The following is an 18,053-nucleotide window of genomic DNA, read 5'->3' as shown; positions in this document are numbered from 1 at the left end:
AGGGTTTGCAGCCAAACAGCACTAGGTCAGAATCCTGATTGCCACTCATCACTTAATCTCTCTGAGCCCATTTCTTCATCTGTAAAGTGAGAATACCTACCTTGCAGGATAGTGAGGAACAAAGATAAAAGCACTAGGCACACATTAGGTATCTAAAACTCAGGGGTTGCTATTAACCAAGGATCAGGACCAATCCTGTGAAGGTTCCACGGTCAGCCTTCTCCTTCCCTCCCCTTCAGCCACCTTAGGTCAGACTTGTGTCAGCACAGCACCCAGCAGGGACCAGCTGAGTAGCACACACCTCCCTGCCGCACATCACCCACATCTCTGAAGGCTGAGCCAGGAATACAGCAGACCTGCTGAGGAGAACAATAATAATCTGCTGTATTTCCAAGTGTGATTGTGGCCAAGTTTATCCTCTGTCTGCCTTGTTTTCTTTGCTGCACTCCTCTTTCCCGAAAGAGATGGAGCGATGGAGATCCACTGCAATCACATTTCCCAGCACTGACTATATTGGAAAGAGCTACACTTGAGAAGAGTATCATGTCTTCACACCCACACGGCATCAGAGAACCCCAGCATGGGGTACTAAAAATGAACACCCCTTCCTAAAATACACACAAGGGCATGCACAGGCATACACACACATCCTCTCAGTCCATCAGTGCACTGTAAACTGAGCTTCGGGGGTGAGAGCCATAGCTCAAACACTGGAAGTAAACCTTAGGCAAAAAAAAAAAAAAAAGGTGGAGGAAAAATAAAACCAAAGATCTTCTAACTCCTTTTTCCTTCCAGAGAGAAGGGGATGGATACTGGAGTGGAGATAAGTAGACACAGGGCCACCACACCACCCAATCCCAGGCGCCCTTCTCCCACTGAATAGATGTAAATGACGGCCCTTCAAGTTGTGCAATACACAACTGCCCAGCTGTAAGCTGCAGCCCTGAGAGGGGTTCCCATGAGTAGCTACTAACAGAAGAGGAAATTCTACTTCCATGCTCTACCGGTTGCCCTGACTATTGAGGGTGTTGTGGAATATTATTACAGTAGGGTCTGGCAGAGGCGCTGGCTTTAAATGGCAAGGCTACATTTTTGCCCTTGCCCTGAGGTGGATGACAGGTAGTGAGTTAGCTGCCTAAGCTCGACCCATTTCATCTACTCAGCCAGGAAGCTCAGCAGAAGTAGAGGATGTGGCCTCGGCAGGGAGCATCATAGGGCCCAGAGGCTCTAGCCAGTCAGCCTCAGGCAGGGTGCAGTGAGACCTGACCAACATATGATGGCTAAAATCCAAGTTAAAAAGCTTTATGTTAGGTCAGGCAGTACTTCCTGGGGCTCACACTGTACTGTCCCACTGGACAAGGTAAGCAGTGGGGAACCTTGGTAAGCAGGGAGGCTGGCCAGTGTGGACACACACACACACACACACACACACAGAGGCTTGCATCCCTAGACCCTTGAGAAGCCACAGCTAGAACTCCCTTGGCACCCAGCACCAGGGCAAGAGTTGGTGCTGAAAGAGAAACTGTATGTGTCTTTAATTCAGAATTCATGCACAATCCTTGGTTCATATGTACCAAGGTCCTTTCTATGTATGGCTTGAGCTTATAGATCCCAGCAGGAATCCTATCCAATCCTTTCTCTCACAGGAAGGCTATTTAGGCTCTCAAAGGCAAACCTCCCTCTCATTCTCCCCATTAGAGTCCCAGCAGCCATTCCCACCCAGCCTAGAGCTTGACTATGCAAAAACTGGATGGAGGAAGACTGACCTAATGGTCAGACTAGCTCTGGCCCTGGAGCCCAGATGGAGTGGGGGTCCAAGAGCATCTCCTCTCACTCAGGCTGAGGCACTGACGTTGCAGGAGATAGGGCTGAGAGCCAGAAGTGACACCCTGACCCAGAAGGTGGGACCAAGGAACAGATACATACATGTGTGTGCATGCACACAAGTGCACCCATCCCAAGGTTGACAGACTAACACACAGACATGATGACAACCAAAAGCTGGGACTCCAAACACTGAATGCAGGACTTGGTGGGTGTGGGAGGTGGGCAGAGGGAAGGTGCCGGGGCACAAGAGGCAAGAGTAAGAAACCCCTCCAAATGGGAGTGGAGTGCCAACCGCCCTGCCTCGCCCCAAACACCTGCCTCCAGGGCCATGGCAAGAGTCCAGTCCATTAAGTGCAGCGTGCAATACTAGCGCTTGGAGTCTCCTGTCCTCATCAATGAAGCGGTGTGGACGGGATAGCAGTCACCTGGCAGGAGGCCGTGACTCCTGGCAGGCTAGTTGTATCGGCCCTTGATCATTGTGTTCAACAAGGGCCCCACCTGTAAAGAGACATGAGGAGCCAATCAGAACTGCCTGTTCCCTGGCTCTGGAGTTGGATGGGGTGTGTCTTGAGACACTGGATATCCAGTCAAGCACAGGGACAAATTTTCATTCAATCTTGTGAACTCTCTAATCAACTCTCTTCCTGAAGGTCAACCAGTATTCTGGGGCATGGCCCTCTCCTTTGGGGTCCATCTTGTACTACCTTCCCTCTCACAAAACCCTGTATCTTACTATAAAGCAGCATCAAACTGACAAATAGATGGTCAGAGGAGCTAATAATCCCCAAACACCTCAGAGTGTGTCTGCATGTTTCTCCAATGTGTCTTAAGAATGTTAAATGCCTCTATATCCTCAATAAAAGGTCACCTACAATTGGGGCTGGTGCCATTTCCCAAACCCACAGGTATCTGTGGCTACTGAGGTTACCCACAGGAAGGAGGCAAGAGCATTACAAATACAAATTTACCCAATGGGCCACTGGTGTACCTGAATGGGAAGCTGGTCTCAATATTACCTAGAGTAGCTTTGGCACAGCTGGGAGTGTGCAAGGAGATGCTTTAGTGTTTGCTTCCTTTTCCAGAAGAATCCCCTCATGGGTCCCCAGCTGGCGCACAAGCCCCATGGGGAACATTACTACCAGCATGGAACAGATTATAACTGATCCACCAGTCAAGCCCAGCTTTCACAAGAAAACAAGGATTTTCTGATCAAACCCATAACCTCTATGGGCAGAGAGGACACCAGATACTGAAATAGAGGAGCTATGAAGAATGTCATACCAATCCTGACCTTCCTTGGTCAACCCACCCACTGAGCCACAGGAGTGCCACCGTGAGGCAGCCACATACCTCTTGTGGGTTCCCCAAGGCCTCTCCAAGCATCTTCTCAATGTTTCTCATTATGGCCACTTTCTGATGAGCTTTGAGAGGATATTCAATTCTCTTAGGGGTGGGTGCCCCCTACAAAGGAAGCAGTTGCTCAGGAAATGCCTTTAGTTGCAGGCTTCACTGTCACTCCACTATTCCTAGTACTATTCTCCCCCTTCTAAGAAACCCAATTCAATCCTATCACTCTTCATCTCCCCAGAGACCTGGGAATCACTTCCAGGGATAGCCAACCACCCCATCCCATCTAATAAAAATGTATTACACCTATCTCACCCCAGCCCCAGTTCTGTCTTGAAGAAAAAAAAAAAAATCAACCATATTTACCTTATACCAGAAGTTCACAGTGATGGTAATCCCCCCATTTAGTAACGACTCTATATGATGCCACCTGCAAGAAAACAAACAGGCTCCTGTTTACCACTGATACTTTTCAGAGGGAGGGATGAGCATAGTCCAGTTAAGGGAAACAGTGAAGACAGTATCTGTATGCTCATCCTGTAAAACACACACGGGGTTAGAGGCAGTGGTATTCAGTATCCACATACCAAAGAGTCAAGCCGCAAGCCTCTGGGATCTCTCTGGACTTGAGAAATTGTCATCCTATCCTAGAGATAGGGGTGTCATTTCCCCCACGTTCGGTATGCTCACATCTAGACATGCCAATCTTCCTGTAGACCACATAAGACTAATCCTGCCACAACTCAGAAGGGACACAGATACGGCTTTCCAGGGAATGGGAAAGCAAGCCCCCAAAAGGCCCCCAGCCCTAGCCCCATCCTCACCAGTACATTGGGATGTAAAGAACATCACCAGGGCCAACGACTGTTTCATAACCAACCACGTTTTGGAAATTAGGGAACCTCTCATAGTCAGGATTGTCAAAGTCCACCTAAGAGGTTCAAGAGGAAGAAACAGAAAAATCAGTCAATCACCAAATCTTTACCAGTAACTACTATGTGCTAGTTAGTTTAAAAAAAAAAAAAAAAGTCAAAATTTCTATCTATATCAAGCAGAGGATACAATGCACATTACACTCTTTCTTAGAGAACAATGTAAGACAGTCCATGCTTTAAAGTTAAGTGATAAAGAATCCCAGGCCTCGGTTCTCCTGAGGTCAGAAGACATACTCCACTGCCTGAGGATATGAGGAACTGGGACTTATCCTTCACCCAAACTTTCAGAAACTTTCTCCCAAAACCATATGCTAATCAGCAGACTTCCATATGAAGTAGTCAGGCAGCTTTCTCCTCAAGAAAGGCCACAAAGTCAACCACATACCTCACTTACATCCAGGAAATATATTAAGTAACATATCCCAATTTTATTCACCCTTCTCCTTATCAAAAAGAAATAGTATCCATGACAGAAGCAAGCAATGATTGAATCCAATGAAGACATGTATTTTATTCCATGAACTTTTAAGCCAATCAAACACAGAGTAACCAGAGTCCACCAGCATCAATAATGATGTCTGTCCCAAGAATTAGCTCAACAGGGTTGTTTATACTTACCCACATCTGGGGATCACCACAGGAGCCTGGAATATGTGAGCTACACTGTGAAATTATCCTCTGGGTTTGTCTATATGGCAAGACCAGCCTGTAATCCAAACCTGGCATACCAACATAAGCAAAGAGGAAGGCATTCCTAGAATCTAGAGTTCTATACCCTCCTCAGACCACACAAGCTTACCTGGCTCTGTCTATCACATGGGTGATGGACAGGGTATGGGTAGAGGCACTCAAACTGATCCGGAGGGAATAAGATGCATCGCTTGTGGCCTTTTATCTGAGCAAAGAAATTCTGCTGCTCATCATAGTGAGCAGGTGTCACATTTCCTGTTAAGAAGAAAGACATTTTCTTACCCAGAGTGGTGGCTCTATTGCACAGGCTAGAATATCAGATCCAGTGCTGGAGAGAAATCCGGCCTGTCCTCCCAGCTAAGAGTTCCAAATCAAAATTTTAGACAGAATGAGGGAAATTGCAATCACAACTCTTGGCAAATTAGGTGTTACAGTTTTATGGGTAGTAAGTCTAGCAAACATCACCGGTTAAAGGTCCACCATTAGCTGGCAAAGTAAACTTTCCTAAATGATGGCAGGTGCCCTTATAGGGAGCAAGAACACATCAAAATGATACTCACAAGCCTGGCAAGGCAATATACTGCTTATACTTGTACTCTTCTTGACTATGGCAAGAATTCAAGGGAAGCAAAACAGTTAGAAATGACAGAAATGACTGGTATCAACAACACATGCGTGATCTACTTCCAGGACTTAACCAGTCATCTTAAGTCGTATGATAAGTACTCGCTTTGAGTGTAGTTCTTTTGGAGCTCAAAGATTCTCAACCTTTGTTCCCACTTCAACACAACTGTTAAAATGCAACACTTCTCAGAGAAACACTGGGGCTCACTCGTGCTGGTGATTCTCATCAGAGGGAAACATATCAGATTTCGAAGAGAGGGTTGTATAATGTAAACAAGGCACGTTATTTAAAATGCCACCTTGAAGTAGTTCCGCCCTAGTGTATACATGTTCCATCTACTCCTTTATAACTGGGATCATGTCTGTTGTTTGTTCTTTGTACAGTCCTTGAGTTGAACACACATCTCTGCAGGGCATGAAGTTTAGAAAACATTCCTCAATTCTGCCTGGGTATGCCAAGACAGCTGCCTTCTTAGGTGCTGACAGTCCATGTGCATTCTCAAAGGAGAGCTGCTTTCTCATCGCTACCTAAGGGAACCACTTCCCTGCACCCTACCACAGGAAAGGAAGGCAACAGAAAAACTGAGTCAGGTAAACCAGAACTGGCTTCTTCCTTACAGGTCAATCAAGAGCTGGTTTCAAAGGGACAAGTTAAGTGTCAATACATAACCTGCACTGCTGGAAAGGACAATCAAAGAAGACACCAAAGAGCTCAATAGTGAATGACACATAATTACCTTGCTAAATTGTTCAACCCAGTTTATTCATCATTTACTAAGTACCTACTATGGGCCTGGTACTGAGCTATTGCTAGAAAAAAAGGTGAGACATGACCCTGGTCTATAAGTAGCTCTCCTCCTGACTGAAGTTTAAAGGCTTCTCTTTTTATTCAAAAGAAAAAAACAAAAGAACACATTCACATATTTGCTTGTGTATGCATAAAATTCTCTAGCAAGAAACACAAGCAACTAATAATATGCAATATCTCCAGGGAGAAAACTGGGAGGCTGGGAGATAGCATGGAAAAGAGATTTATCACTACACACCTATTTACACCTTTTGAATCTGAACCCCATGAATGTATTATCTATTTAAAAGATAAAGTTAGGGAAAGGTGGCTCACACTTATAATCCTAGCACTTTGGGAGGCCAAGACAGGAGGATCGCTTGAAATGGAGAGTTTGAGACCAGCCTGGGCAACATAGCAAGAACCTATCTCTACAAACAATTTCAAAAATTAGCTGGGCATGGGGGCACGCACCTGTAATCCTAATTATTCAGGAGCCTGAGGCGGAGGATCATTTAAGCCCAGGAGTTTGAGGTTGCAGTGAGCTATGATCATGCCACTGCACTCCAGCCTGGGTAACAGAGCATGACCCTGTTTCTAAAAATAAATAGGCCAGATGTGGTGGCTCATGCCTGTAATCCTAGCACTAGAGGCGGGAGGATCATTTAAGGTCAAGAGTTCGAGACCAGCCTGAGCAAGAGTGAGACCCCGTCTTTACTAAAAATAGAAAAAAATCAGCCGGGTGTGGTGGCACATGCCTGTAACCTCAGCTACTCAGGAGGCTGAGGCAGGAGGATCACTTGAGCCCAGGAGTTGGAGGCTGCAGTGAGCTCTGATGATGTCACTGCACTCTGGCCCCAGGCAACAGAGTTAGACTCCGTCTCAAAATTTAAGAAATAAATAAATATAAGGTTAAATTTTTATTGGAAAAATAAATTTCCCTTCTTTTACTGGAATAAAAATTTCCTGAACATAGATCCAATAGAGAGCAGCAGTACAGTTATGCACTACGTAACATTTTGGTCAACAATGGACTATATATACAACAGTGGTCCTATAAGATTATAATGCAGCTGCCCTATTCGGGTGTACAATTTTTCACACAAATACTTACTACTGAGTTATAATTGCCTACAGTATTCAGTACAGGAACCTGCTGTATAGGTTTATGGTCTAAGAGCAATATGCTACACCATATAGCCTAGATGTATAGTAAGCTACATCATCCAGGGCTTGTGTAAGTAAAATCTACGACGTTCAAAAACAACAAAATTGCTTAACAACACATTTTGCAGAACATAACCCTGTCCATTAAGCAATGTATGACTGTATTTCAGAGAGGTCCCTAATATCTCAGCATATGCACTTACACAGCAGCTGAGGAAGGGAAAAGGGAATTTCTTACAGCGCATGAAACTAGCTTAAAGAATTAATGTATACATTATCTCGTTTAATCTTCATAAATATTCATGATATTATCATGTTTCTTCTATAGATGAGTAGGCTGAGGTTTAAGAAACTTAAGTGACTTGTTCAACGCCATGGAGCTAATAAGTAGTAGAGAAAGGATTAGAAATCAGGTTCATATGACTCCAAGCCATGCTGTTTTCTGAATGATTTCTTACCTTCCATGCCAATGAGCAGCAGGTTAGAGGTCAGCTGCCCCCAGCCACGCTTTCCTTGTTGTTTATTAATCCAGTTCCAGTTAAAACCCAAGAAGTCCATGACAATCTTCCTGCCCACGGTATCATTGAGTGTTTGCTGCAGATATAACCTATGTACCCCCAGAAGAAAATCCCATTAGTGCACGCACACACGTCCCTGGTATGGCCTCCCCACACCTGGAAATACAAACCAAAATCCACACCAGCATCTCCCACAGAGCACAGCTGTAGTCACGCAAATCTTAGCCAACACAAATTCTCATAGAACTGAATTCTTACCTATCCTTCTTTGAGCTCTGTTCAATGCCAAACTTTTTACTTTAAAGCAGTGATTCTTAACCCTATATGGGTCAAAGTATGACTCCTTTAAAAATCTAAGGAAAGTTTCCTGTAAAAATGCACAGATACACAGAACTTTCATATAATTTCAGATTCCTGGAAACCTATCCATAGACCTTAGAATGATGAATCAGCCTTGCTCCAGAGACTCACTGCCTGAGACATCTCCTTTGGCCCTTCATGGCCACTGTGGTAGACTGTATTACTATTCACCAAGAGCTGGTTCCTTCCCTGTGGAAGAGCTATTCCTCCATGCCCCCTTGAAGCTAGGTTTGCTTATTTAACTTGTTCTGGCCAATAAAATGTCCACATAGTGACTTGTATTGCTTCCAACTTTAATTTTTTTTTTTTAAATGAATCTAACATTATGAACATAACCAACTGTAAATTTAAGAACCGGTCCACACTACCACATCTCTTTCCCTTTGCCATGGCAAATGCAAAGTTCCAGATAGTAATGCTAGGGGCAATCTAGGGGCAATCTAGGTCCCAGAGAGAACAAGATGATGTAAGAACAAAATGATGTGACCCATGACGGACATGAAGCATGTGTGGGAAATAAGTCTTTGCTGTTTCAAGCCCCTGAGCTCTGGCTTGAAGCCTCGTTTATCTTAACTGATTCAGCCACCTGTCCTGCTGCAGCCTTCTACAGCTGAAGAAAGACATCTCATCAGGTACAGGCCATAGGCTCCTAACATACCTGAGAAAGGTCAGAAGTTACTTACGGGGTGTGAAAACCCAGACACCCTTGATCAAGGCCCACAAGAGAAATTTAGGAGTGTGCAAACCTGAAGAAAAGAGACAGAAGCAGCTCTGTGCTGGTCCTTAGAGCATTACTTCAAAAGGCTCAAAGGCATCTCACTGCCTAGAACCATAATATTTAAGGCAACATTAATTAGAAATATTGATAGGCTGGAAACGCTAGCTGTCATTTTGGAGACATGGAACCCTCAAGATTCAAATGCAACTCCTCAGAAATTATAACATATGTATTCACACAAAAATTTTGCAAGTAACTTTGAAGAAGCTGGTAACAATCCCCAAACATGAATCTAAACAGCATTACTATTATACCTGAACAGTAAATGCTCAAAATAGCTCAGAGAGGATCCTGATATATTTTAACTCATAATTACAACAGCCTATACAATCATATAGTGGAGGTGGCTGGTACTAACCTCAGTTGATAGGGCAAAACATGTACACAGTATACAATTTTCCTTGAAAACTCTTTAGTCACCAATAAAGCACAGATTACACTCATACCCAGTGAGGCAAAATGCTTTCACTGTGGGAGGCGAGAAACTTCAAGTGACTGAAGAACTAGAAGATTCATGTGTCTTATCTCATGCTCATTCTATGGCATATATTCATTCAATGGAATTACACACTTCGTCAGTTTAAACTAATTTCTCTTTCAATGTTGGGTGAGTGTGTATGGGAGTGTGCACATGCATGCTGTGTTAAATTTGAATAAATTAATGCATGAAATGACTAAACTGAACCAGTATTTATAAGACATAATGGACAAATCACAGTTCATACTTTGAAAACTCTTCTAGTCAAATTCCCAACATTATGACAATGGCTAAGTGTCAAGAAGATATTTCAAATCCATTCACCTAGTCACATGCTACTGACAGCCTGAAGTACTCAGTGAAAGCAATTCCCCAGAGGCAATATTATAGCATGGGACTGAATACTGTCTGAGACCTACATAAGAAGCTGTCGTCCTAAGTAGGAATAAAAGCAGAGAAGAAGAATCACTCTCCTATGTGTATCTCGTGTTTGCTATCGTGATAACAAAAACAAACCTAATTTATTCTTCCCTAAACTATCTCCTTTTCTCTAAAATCACAACAAACTATACAACTTTTCAGTGAAGTACTTTAGGACAAAGGCTGCAAACTGGCAATCTCACAACTAAATCCAATGACAGACATTTTTATTTGGCTTCCTGCAACTTTTTTTAAAAATTTTGAATTAGTTCATCACATTTAAAAGTCAAAAGATTTCTTAAAAAAATGAAAGTCGAAAGATTTTAAATAAAAATTCTGATTTTGAGGCCAGGTGCAGGGGCTCACATCTGTAATCTTTGTGCTTTGGGAGGCTAAGACAGGAGGATCGCTTGAGCCCAACAATTTGAGACCAGCCTGAGCAACATATTATAGCAAGATCACATCTCTACAAAAACCAGAAAAATTAGCCAGATGTGGTCGCATGCACCTGGAGTCCCAGCTACTCAGGAGGCTGAGCCAGGAGGATCACTTGAGCCCAGGAGTTTGAGATTACGGTGAACTATGATGACACCACTGCACTGTAGCCTGGGTGACAGAGAGAGACCCTGTCTCAAAAAAAAAAAAATTCCTGATTTGAAGTTTCTCTTTAAAAATCAGAATATCTGGCAATGCTAGGACTGCACTCCCGAATGGAAACAGAGTTAAGTAATGACTTCTTACTTTGACCAGGGCATATGTCTTCAGTTTCATCATAACTTCCAACAAGATAACTTCACTCATTTCATTCACCTACCTGACCATTCTAGGTAATTGTGACTCTCACTTTATGAGGAAAAAGATGAGAAACTAGAGATTCACAGTTCAAATCTAATTATCCCTTCATCCCTCAAGCTAGACAACTAGCTGGCTGTAGCCCTGAAAATCCCTAAGAATAACTCAAACAGGCTGGAAGAGCAAACTATTCACTCAATAGGAATCCAGAGATGAGAGATAACAATCTCTAATCACCCAATTCCACCACACCTTCAAACAAGTACAGGAAAAGAAAATGGATGCCCCAAATCCAACAGAAAACCAAGATTTAGGAACTTACCTCTCTTCCCCTCCTCGCTGCTGTATATCCTGTAATTTCTGAACAAACTCATGAAATTTCATTTCCTCCCTATTGGACCTCGGCTTAAAGTTCTGGAAATTAGCCATCTTCTTCTCATCATAGTACAAGAACTTATGGGTGCTAGCACTGTACACAGAGAAGTCTCCATTACCAATATTCTCTTGCAGGTATTCAAGGTCCCATTTCAGGGCAGGATACACAAGATTTGTGTCGGTCAGCACCACGGGTTCCTAAGCGAAAACACCAGGTGGAGGAAAAAAATGAAGTAATCCCAAGGAGCTGGTGGGTTCCTCCGCCCATGATCCCATCTACTTTCCAAATCGAGATTAATTTCTCCCATTAGCCACAACGAACCCCTCAAGTTCCATTTTTCTTCGCCTCCCTCACCATCTCTCCTTACGCTCCAGTCCACACCCCGGCCAGTCCCTCACCTCTTCCACCATTCGCCTCTGACCTCTCCTCCCAGCTAGGGAGGAGACCTTCCTCCTCTCCCTACAGACGCGGCCCCGCCCCCCCACCTCATTTTCGATCAGCTCCTCCGCCCGGGGATCGCTCTGACTCAAACGCGGGATGGGCCTGGTGGGAAAGCTGTAACTACGCAATTGGGATTCATCCCAGGCGGGGCCGGGAGCTTCAGCCTCTTCCCGGGGGCCTCCAGAGCCCGAGGCCACAGGCTCGGCCGCTGTCGCCGCCATCTCGGCCGCCAGGGACCGCCCCCGCCGGAACCGGAAACTCCGCCTATTCCGGACGAAACCACAACGGAAACCATAGAGGTGAGCTGTGGGAGAGAGCGGTCACGAGACATTAAGAACGCGGAGCCGAGGCTTGAGGGAGCGCCTACCAATGGTGTCGTACAGCTCTACACCCCAGGCTCCATCTCCGAAGAACTGGAGCTAGACTTAGTCCCACTGGAGAGGCGTGGATCACCTGACAAACCAATCCGCATAATATTGCTGCCTCAAAATATTGTGCCCAAGCCTACCCAAGGGGCAAAGTAGGAGGCAAGTTTAGTTTGGCATTAAACTTCACACTCATGAATGGGGAGAGAAGCAAACTCTTGACCCACCTAAGGAATTCAGAAGGAAAAGCAATTGTCACATTGGTAGATGTTGGGCAAAGGCTGCCTGAAGGCCCAGGCAAAAGATATATGGCAAGTGGAATTCTTTTAAAATCAAGGGTGGTTTTCTTTTGTTTAGCATTATTTGATTTCCCTGCCTATATCACCATCTCTCCTACTTGAATATTTTCTTGCCATGAGAACAACGTTATTAGTGGCCAACAATGAACATCCCACATTTTCAAATAATCTATATTGATTGTATAAGGCCGTATCAATTACCTCTATTACTTACTTAGGGAGTTTTTATGCCTGGCTGTGGGAGGTGGAATTCTAAGATGGATCCCAAGATTTACACCCCATGATGCACACACCATGTGTAAGTCTCTCCCCGTAAATGAGATCAGGACTGTGAATATGATAGGGTATCACTCCTGTAATTAGGTCACTTTGTAGGGCAAAGATGTAATTGAGATCCCTGATCAGTTAACTTTGAGTTAAACAAAAGGGAGATTAGAAACAGAAGTCTGAGAGATTGAAGCCACAGCACATGCTGTCCTGTTTGCTTTGAGGAAGCATACTGGCATGTGGCATGGAATGGCAAGTGGACTCTAGGAGATGAGAAAAATTCCTGGTTAACAGCCAGCAAGAAAGTGGACACCTTTGTCCTACAAATGCAAGTAACTGAATTATGCCAACAACCACTGAGCTTGGAAAAGAACAAAGAGCCTCAGATGAGATAATGATCCCAGACAACCCCTTGATTTCAGCCTGGTGAAACCCTGACCTGAGGACCTAGCTAACTGGTACCTGGACTCATGGAATATGTGCAATAATAAATTGGTGTTGTTTTGGGCTGCTAAATTTATGGTAATTTATGCAGGTAATTATGCAGCAATAGAAACTAACTATGTTTAACTATGTAATTATGCTACAAAGTAACTATGCTACACCAAACTGAGAAGAGGGTTACCTCTGCAGAAGAGCTTAAGGCTGGGGGTGGAAATCAAGGCTTTAGTTTTATATGCAATGTTTGAATTTTTACAAAAATATATTAATTTATAACTTTTATTAAAAATAAATCAGATCAAGAAGATTCCAATAACTAAAATCAGGAATGAAACAGGGACATTACTACTGACTTTACAAAAAGAAGAAGGTATATAAGGGAATATTATGATGAACAATTATATGCTAAAAAATTTAAAAGCCTATATGAAATGGACAAATTCCTAGAAAGACACAAATTATAATAACTGATTCAAAAAGAAATAGAAAATCTGAATAGACCCATTACAAGGGATTGAATTAGAAATTTTAAAAAAATCCCACAAAGAAAATCCCAATACCAAACAGAATCACTGATGAATCCTATCACATATTCAAAAAAGAATCAACACCAATCCTTCAATAAACTTCCAAACAATAGAAGAGGAGGGAACACTTCCCAATTCATTCTGTGAGGCCAACATTACCCTGATATGAAAACAAGACAAAGAAATCACAATAAAACCATAGACTCATTTAGGAATATATATGCAAAAATTCTCAATAAAATACTAGTAAACCGAATCTAGCACCATATAAAAAGGATTATATACCACGACCAAGTAGGATTGATTTCAGGAATGCAAGGTTAGTTCAACATCTGAAAATCAATCAATATGATATACTATATTAGTAAAAGAAAAAAAGTGATAATCTCAATAGACACAGAAAAAGCTTTTGACAAACTCTAAAACCTTTTCATAATAAAAACAGGGTTCCAAAGGACACCATCTAGAAAGTAAAAAGACAACTCACAGAATGGGAGAAAATATCTACAAATCATATATCTAACAAGGGAATTGTATCTAGAATACATAAAGAATGCTTACAACTCAGCAATAAAAAGACAACCCTATTTAAAAATGGACAAAGATGGGGGGGAGAGGGGGGCAAGGGCAACATACATAACCTAAACATCTGTACCCCCATAATATCCTGAAATAAAAAAAAAATGGACAAAGATGTGAATAGACATTTCCCCAAAGAAGATATACCATGACAAATAAGCACATGAAAAGGTGCTCAACATCATTAGTCATCACACTAATGCAAATGAAAACCATAATGAGATACTATTCACACCAACAAGCATGGCTATAATCAAAAAGACAGACAATAACAAGTGTTGATGAGGATGTAGAGAAATTCAGAACCACAGACACTGCTAGTGGATGTAAAATGGTGCAGCTGTTGTGAAAAACAATTCCGCAGTTCTTCAGAAAGTTAAACGTAGAGTTGCCCTATGACCTGGCAATCCTACTCTTAGGTATCTAACTAAAAATAGAAAACATACATCCACACAAACACTTATGCAATGTTCATAGCAGCATTATTCATAAATGCCAAAAAGTTGAAACAACCCAAATGTTCATTAACTGATAAATAAAATATTGAACTGCGTATCCATATAACGAAATATTATTCAATCATAAAAGGAATGAAGTACCTATTAGATACATTTATCTAATGTACAACCCAAACCTAAGATAATCAGATGTATAGGTAGGCTTGGATTTCTGATATGAGAAGTTGAGGACTAGGGGTCAGAACTCTTATGATTCCATTACTAAATCTCACTTGGATGCTTGACTATGTGTTTGTTATATAGCCTGTGCTACAACACAGACAAACCTTGAAAACATTATGCTAAGTGAAAGAATACAGACACAAAAGGTTACATATTGTATGATTCCATTTATATAAAATATCCAGAATAGGCAAATCCATATGGACAGAAAGTAGATTAGTGGTTGCTAGGGGGTAGAAGTAGGGGGAATACGCTAATGGGTATGAGGTTTCTTTTGGTGGTGATAAAAATGTTTTAGAGTTAAATAGTGGTGATGGTTGCACAACTTTGTAAATGTACTAAAAATCACTTTATTGTGCACTTTAAAAGAGTGAATTTTATGGTATGTGAATAATATCTTAATAAAAATAAATTAATTAAACAACCGTTTTTTGACCTAAATTAGATCAGGGCTTGCTATTGGTTGAATGTAGATGCTGTTCAATCATTTTGACTATCAACCAGTGGTGTTCATTTACAAGAGGGCAAGTTGCTGTGTAGTCCTCCCCAAAATTTGTATACTAAATAGAATATATCCATTTTTATTGGTGTGATACACATTTGAGAATATCTATAATAATACATTCTGCTCTAAAACAGTGATCACCAAAAAGTCACTGGAAATATATACATTTATAATGTGTAAGTTATTAAAATCCCAAGTGAAAGCATATTTATATGCAAATATAATAATATCTCCCATTCCTCTGTTGAGTTAAAGTTTGTTACTTGTGGGCCGGTTGGAATCTATTTACCCAAGTGCTAGCAAATCTGAGGCTTTAGAGTGTCTCCAGAGAGCTGCCTCAGGTAGCTCTGTATGTTTACATACAGATGTAAACACGGACTGAGACTGAGAAGCCAATTTGTGATCAATCTGTGTGTTGCACTGAGCATCTAAGAGTAGGAGATCAACCAGTTTGGAGATCAGAACAAGGACAAGCAAGACCAAGGGCTGAATTGAAGAATGATCACGTTTGGGGATGGAAGGAAAAGGAAACGACAAGCAGCCAGAAAAGAAGAGAATAAGACAGGCTCATTTTACTAGCACTGCTCCTGGGGAGGTGAGTTGGCTATCTACCTGAGATGCTCAGGTTCTGAGTGCCTTTTAGCCCTGGATGGGTCTAAGTCGGCTGAGGGAGAAAAGGGATGAAACAATCTGAAATGTCAAAGAAGCAATCTGCGTGGTTTTCTCTCCTTCCCGCTAACACTCCCAGACTCTGTCCAACCACTCATCTTCCTTGTGGCTTCCCAGCACCGTTTTTATTTATTTATTTATTTTGAGACAGAATCTCACTGCGTTGCCCAGGCTAGAGTGCCGTGGCGTCATCCTAGCTCACAGCAACCTCAAACTCCTGGGCTCAAGTGATCCTCCTGCCTCAGCCTCCCAGGTAACTGGGACTACAGGCACGTGCCACCATGCCCGGCTAATTTTTTCTATTTTTAGTTGTTTGACCAATTTCTTCCTATTTTTAGTAGAGACGGGGGTCTTGCGGGGGTCTTGCTCTTGCTCAGGCTGGTCTTGAACTCCTGAGCTCAAGAACGATCCGCCCTCTTGGCCTCCCAGAGTGCTAGGATTACAGGCGTGAGCCACCGCGCCGAGCCCCCAGGACCATTTTTTTTTTTTTATTTCAGGGTATTATGAGGGTACACACATTATGGTTACACTTTATGTCTTTGCCTCACCCAAGCGTGGGTTAAAGGCATGCCCTTCCCCCCTACAAAGCTCCCTGTGTCCTTTAGTTGCGGATTTACCCCCCACAAATCCCCCTAATCCCTGGACAGTATTGCTGCCATGTGATCACCCTAGTGATGATCAGTTAGTACCAATCTGATGGCGAGTACAAGTGGAGCCCATTCTTCTGCTCTTGTGGTGCCTCACTTTGGATAATGGGCTTACGTTTAATCCAGGAAAGTTTAAGAGGTTCTAGATCACTGTCGTTTCTTATGATTGAGTAATATTCCATTGTATACACATACCAAATTTTAATAATCCACTCACGGATTGACGGGCACTTGGGTTGTTTCCACGTCCTTGCAATAGTGAACTGTGCTGCCAAAAATATTCGGATGCAGATGTCTTTATCAGAGAATGTTTTGTGCTCTTTTGGGTAGATGCCTAATAGTGCTATTGCTGGATCGAAAGGTATTTCTATTTTTAGCTCTCTGAGGTATCTCCAAATTCTTTTCCACAGAGGTTGCACTAATTTGCAGTCCCACCAGCAGTGTAAGAGTGTTCCTGTCTCTCCGCATCCTCGCCAGCATTTGATGTTTTGGGATTTTTTGATAGAGGCCAATCTCACTGGGGTTAGGTGATATCTCATTGTGGTTTTGATTTGCATTTCTCTAATGATTAGAGATGTTGAGCATTTTTTTATATGTTTGCTGGCCATTATTCTGTCTTAAGTGGGATCTAATCAAATTAAAAGGCTTTTGCACTGCCAAGGAAACTATCATTAGAGCGAACAGACAGCCCACAGAATGGGAAAAAATATTTGCTCTCTACACATCTGATAAAGGGCTGATAACCAGAATCTATCTAGAACTCAAAAAAATCAACAAGAAAAAATCAAACAACCCCATCAACAAATGGGCAAAGGAAATGCCCGGCACCGTTTTTAAAGCCCGCTCCTGTTGCACGCTGAAGACTTTTCTTCACTACCGGCTTCCCCTGTCAAGTTTGGCCCGGCTCAGCCGCCGTGACAGGCCTTTGCGCATGTGCAGAGTGAAACGTGAAGAAGGTGAAGATGGCGGCGGCCAGGCCTGGGGTCCTGGGAGTCCGATGGCTGCAAAGGGCGGGTCGGAATGTTGTGCCGTTGGGTGCACGAACAGGTCCGCAAGGACGGGCGAGGCCTCAGTGTGGGAAGGGGATGCCTGAAGTTTGGTGTATCGGGAGGGGGGGCATCGTGGATGCCGCGGTGGCTGTGTCCGGGTAGGGGGCGGAGGTGGAGTTGATATATCCACAAAAGAGGGTGGAGGGTCGCGCGGGTCCTGCGAAGTCCCGGGCTCTAGCCTCTGCAGCTTGAAGCCTCCGGGGCGGCGGGAGAACGGTATGACCTGCCCTCTTCTGCGCTCCAGCCTCCCACATGAGCAAGGACATGCTCCCGGGGCGCTATCCTAAGACACCAGAAGAACGGGCCGCCGCCGCCAAGAAGTATAATATGCGTGTAGAAGACTACGAGCCTTACCCAGATGATGGCATGGGGTGAGATGGAGAGTGTGTGCTCTCACCCAAGTAGTGACGGGAGAAGGTTGGCTGGGTTGGGTGGCTGGACTCTGACCGTTTCTCCCAGACCTTCTCGTGACCCCTCAGAGTCAA

At 43.2% G+C, this 18,053-nt stretch overlaps 2 protein-coding genes across 2 annotated transcripts in view; one reads left to right on the top strand and one right to left on the bottom strand.

Moving 5' to 3' along the window:
• Positions 1–489: 489 nt before the first annotated feature.
• On the bottom strand, positions 490–11,809 carry HIF1AN (hypoxia inducible factor 1, alpha subunit inhibitor). The gene is made up of 8 exons (XM_012661709.1): positions 11,585–11,809; positions 11,046–11,296; positions 7,836–7,984; positions 4,909–5,054; positions 3,999–4,105; positions 3,541–3,604; positions 3,178–3,288; positions 490–2,325 (listed from the first exon to the last, which is right to left on the bottom strand). The coding sequence occupies exons 1-8, from the start codon at positions 11,759–11,761 to the stop codon at positions 2,281–2,283; spliced, it is 1,050 nt and encodes a 349-aa protein (XP_012517163.1). The 5' UTR covers positions 11,762–11,809; the 3' UTR covers positions 490–2,280.
• Positions 11,810–17,412: 5,603 nt separating this feature from the next.
• NDUFB8 (NADH dehydrogenase (ubiquinone) 1 beta subcomplex, 8, 19kDa) overlaps positions 17,413–18,053 on the top strand; it is a 9,941-nt gene continuing 9,300 nt past the window's right edge. Inside the window, exons 1-2 of the mRNA XM_012661708.1 lie at positions 17,413–17,566; positions 17,813–17,939. Of these exons, the coding sequence (XP_012517162.1) occupies positions 17,482–17,566; positions 17,813–17,939 (212 nt within the window). The 5' untranslated portion in view covers positions 17,413–17,481. The remainder of the gene's footprint in view (positions 17,567–17,812; positions 17,940–18,053) is intronic.

Source organism: Propithecus coquereli, unplaced genomic scaffold (genome assembly GCF_000956105.1).
Source record: "Propithecus coquereli isolate 6110/MARCELLA unplaced genomic scaffold, Pcoq_1.0 Scaffold73, whole genome shotgun sequence".
Lineage (NCBI taxonomy): Eukaryota > Metazoa > Chordata > Mammalia > Primates > Indriidae > Propithecus > Propithecus coquereli.
This window is presented reverse-complemented; position numbering and strand designations above follow the sequence as displayed.

What these genes read in the sequence shown, in the direction of transcription:
- HIF1AN (XM_012661709.1), bottom strand. Translation starts at nt 11,761, where the DNA reads ATGGCGGCGACAGCGGCCGAGCCTGTGGCCTCGGGCTCTGGAGGCCCC. An exon ending in GCTGCTCATTGGCATGGAAG is followed by an intron (nt 5,055 to 7,835) that starts GTAAGAAATCAT and finishes TCTTCTTAACAG; the next exon opens with GAAATGTGACACCTGCTCAC. An exon ending in CTGTGAACTTCTGGTATAAG is followed by an intron (nt 3,289 to 3,540) that starts GTAAATATGGTT and finishes CTTCCTTTGTAG; the next exon opens with GGGGCACCCACCCCTAAGAG.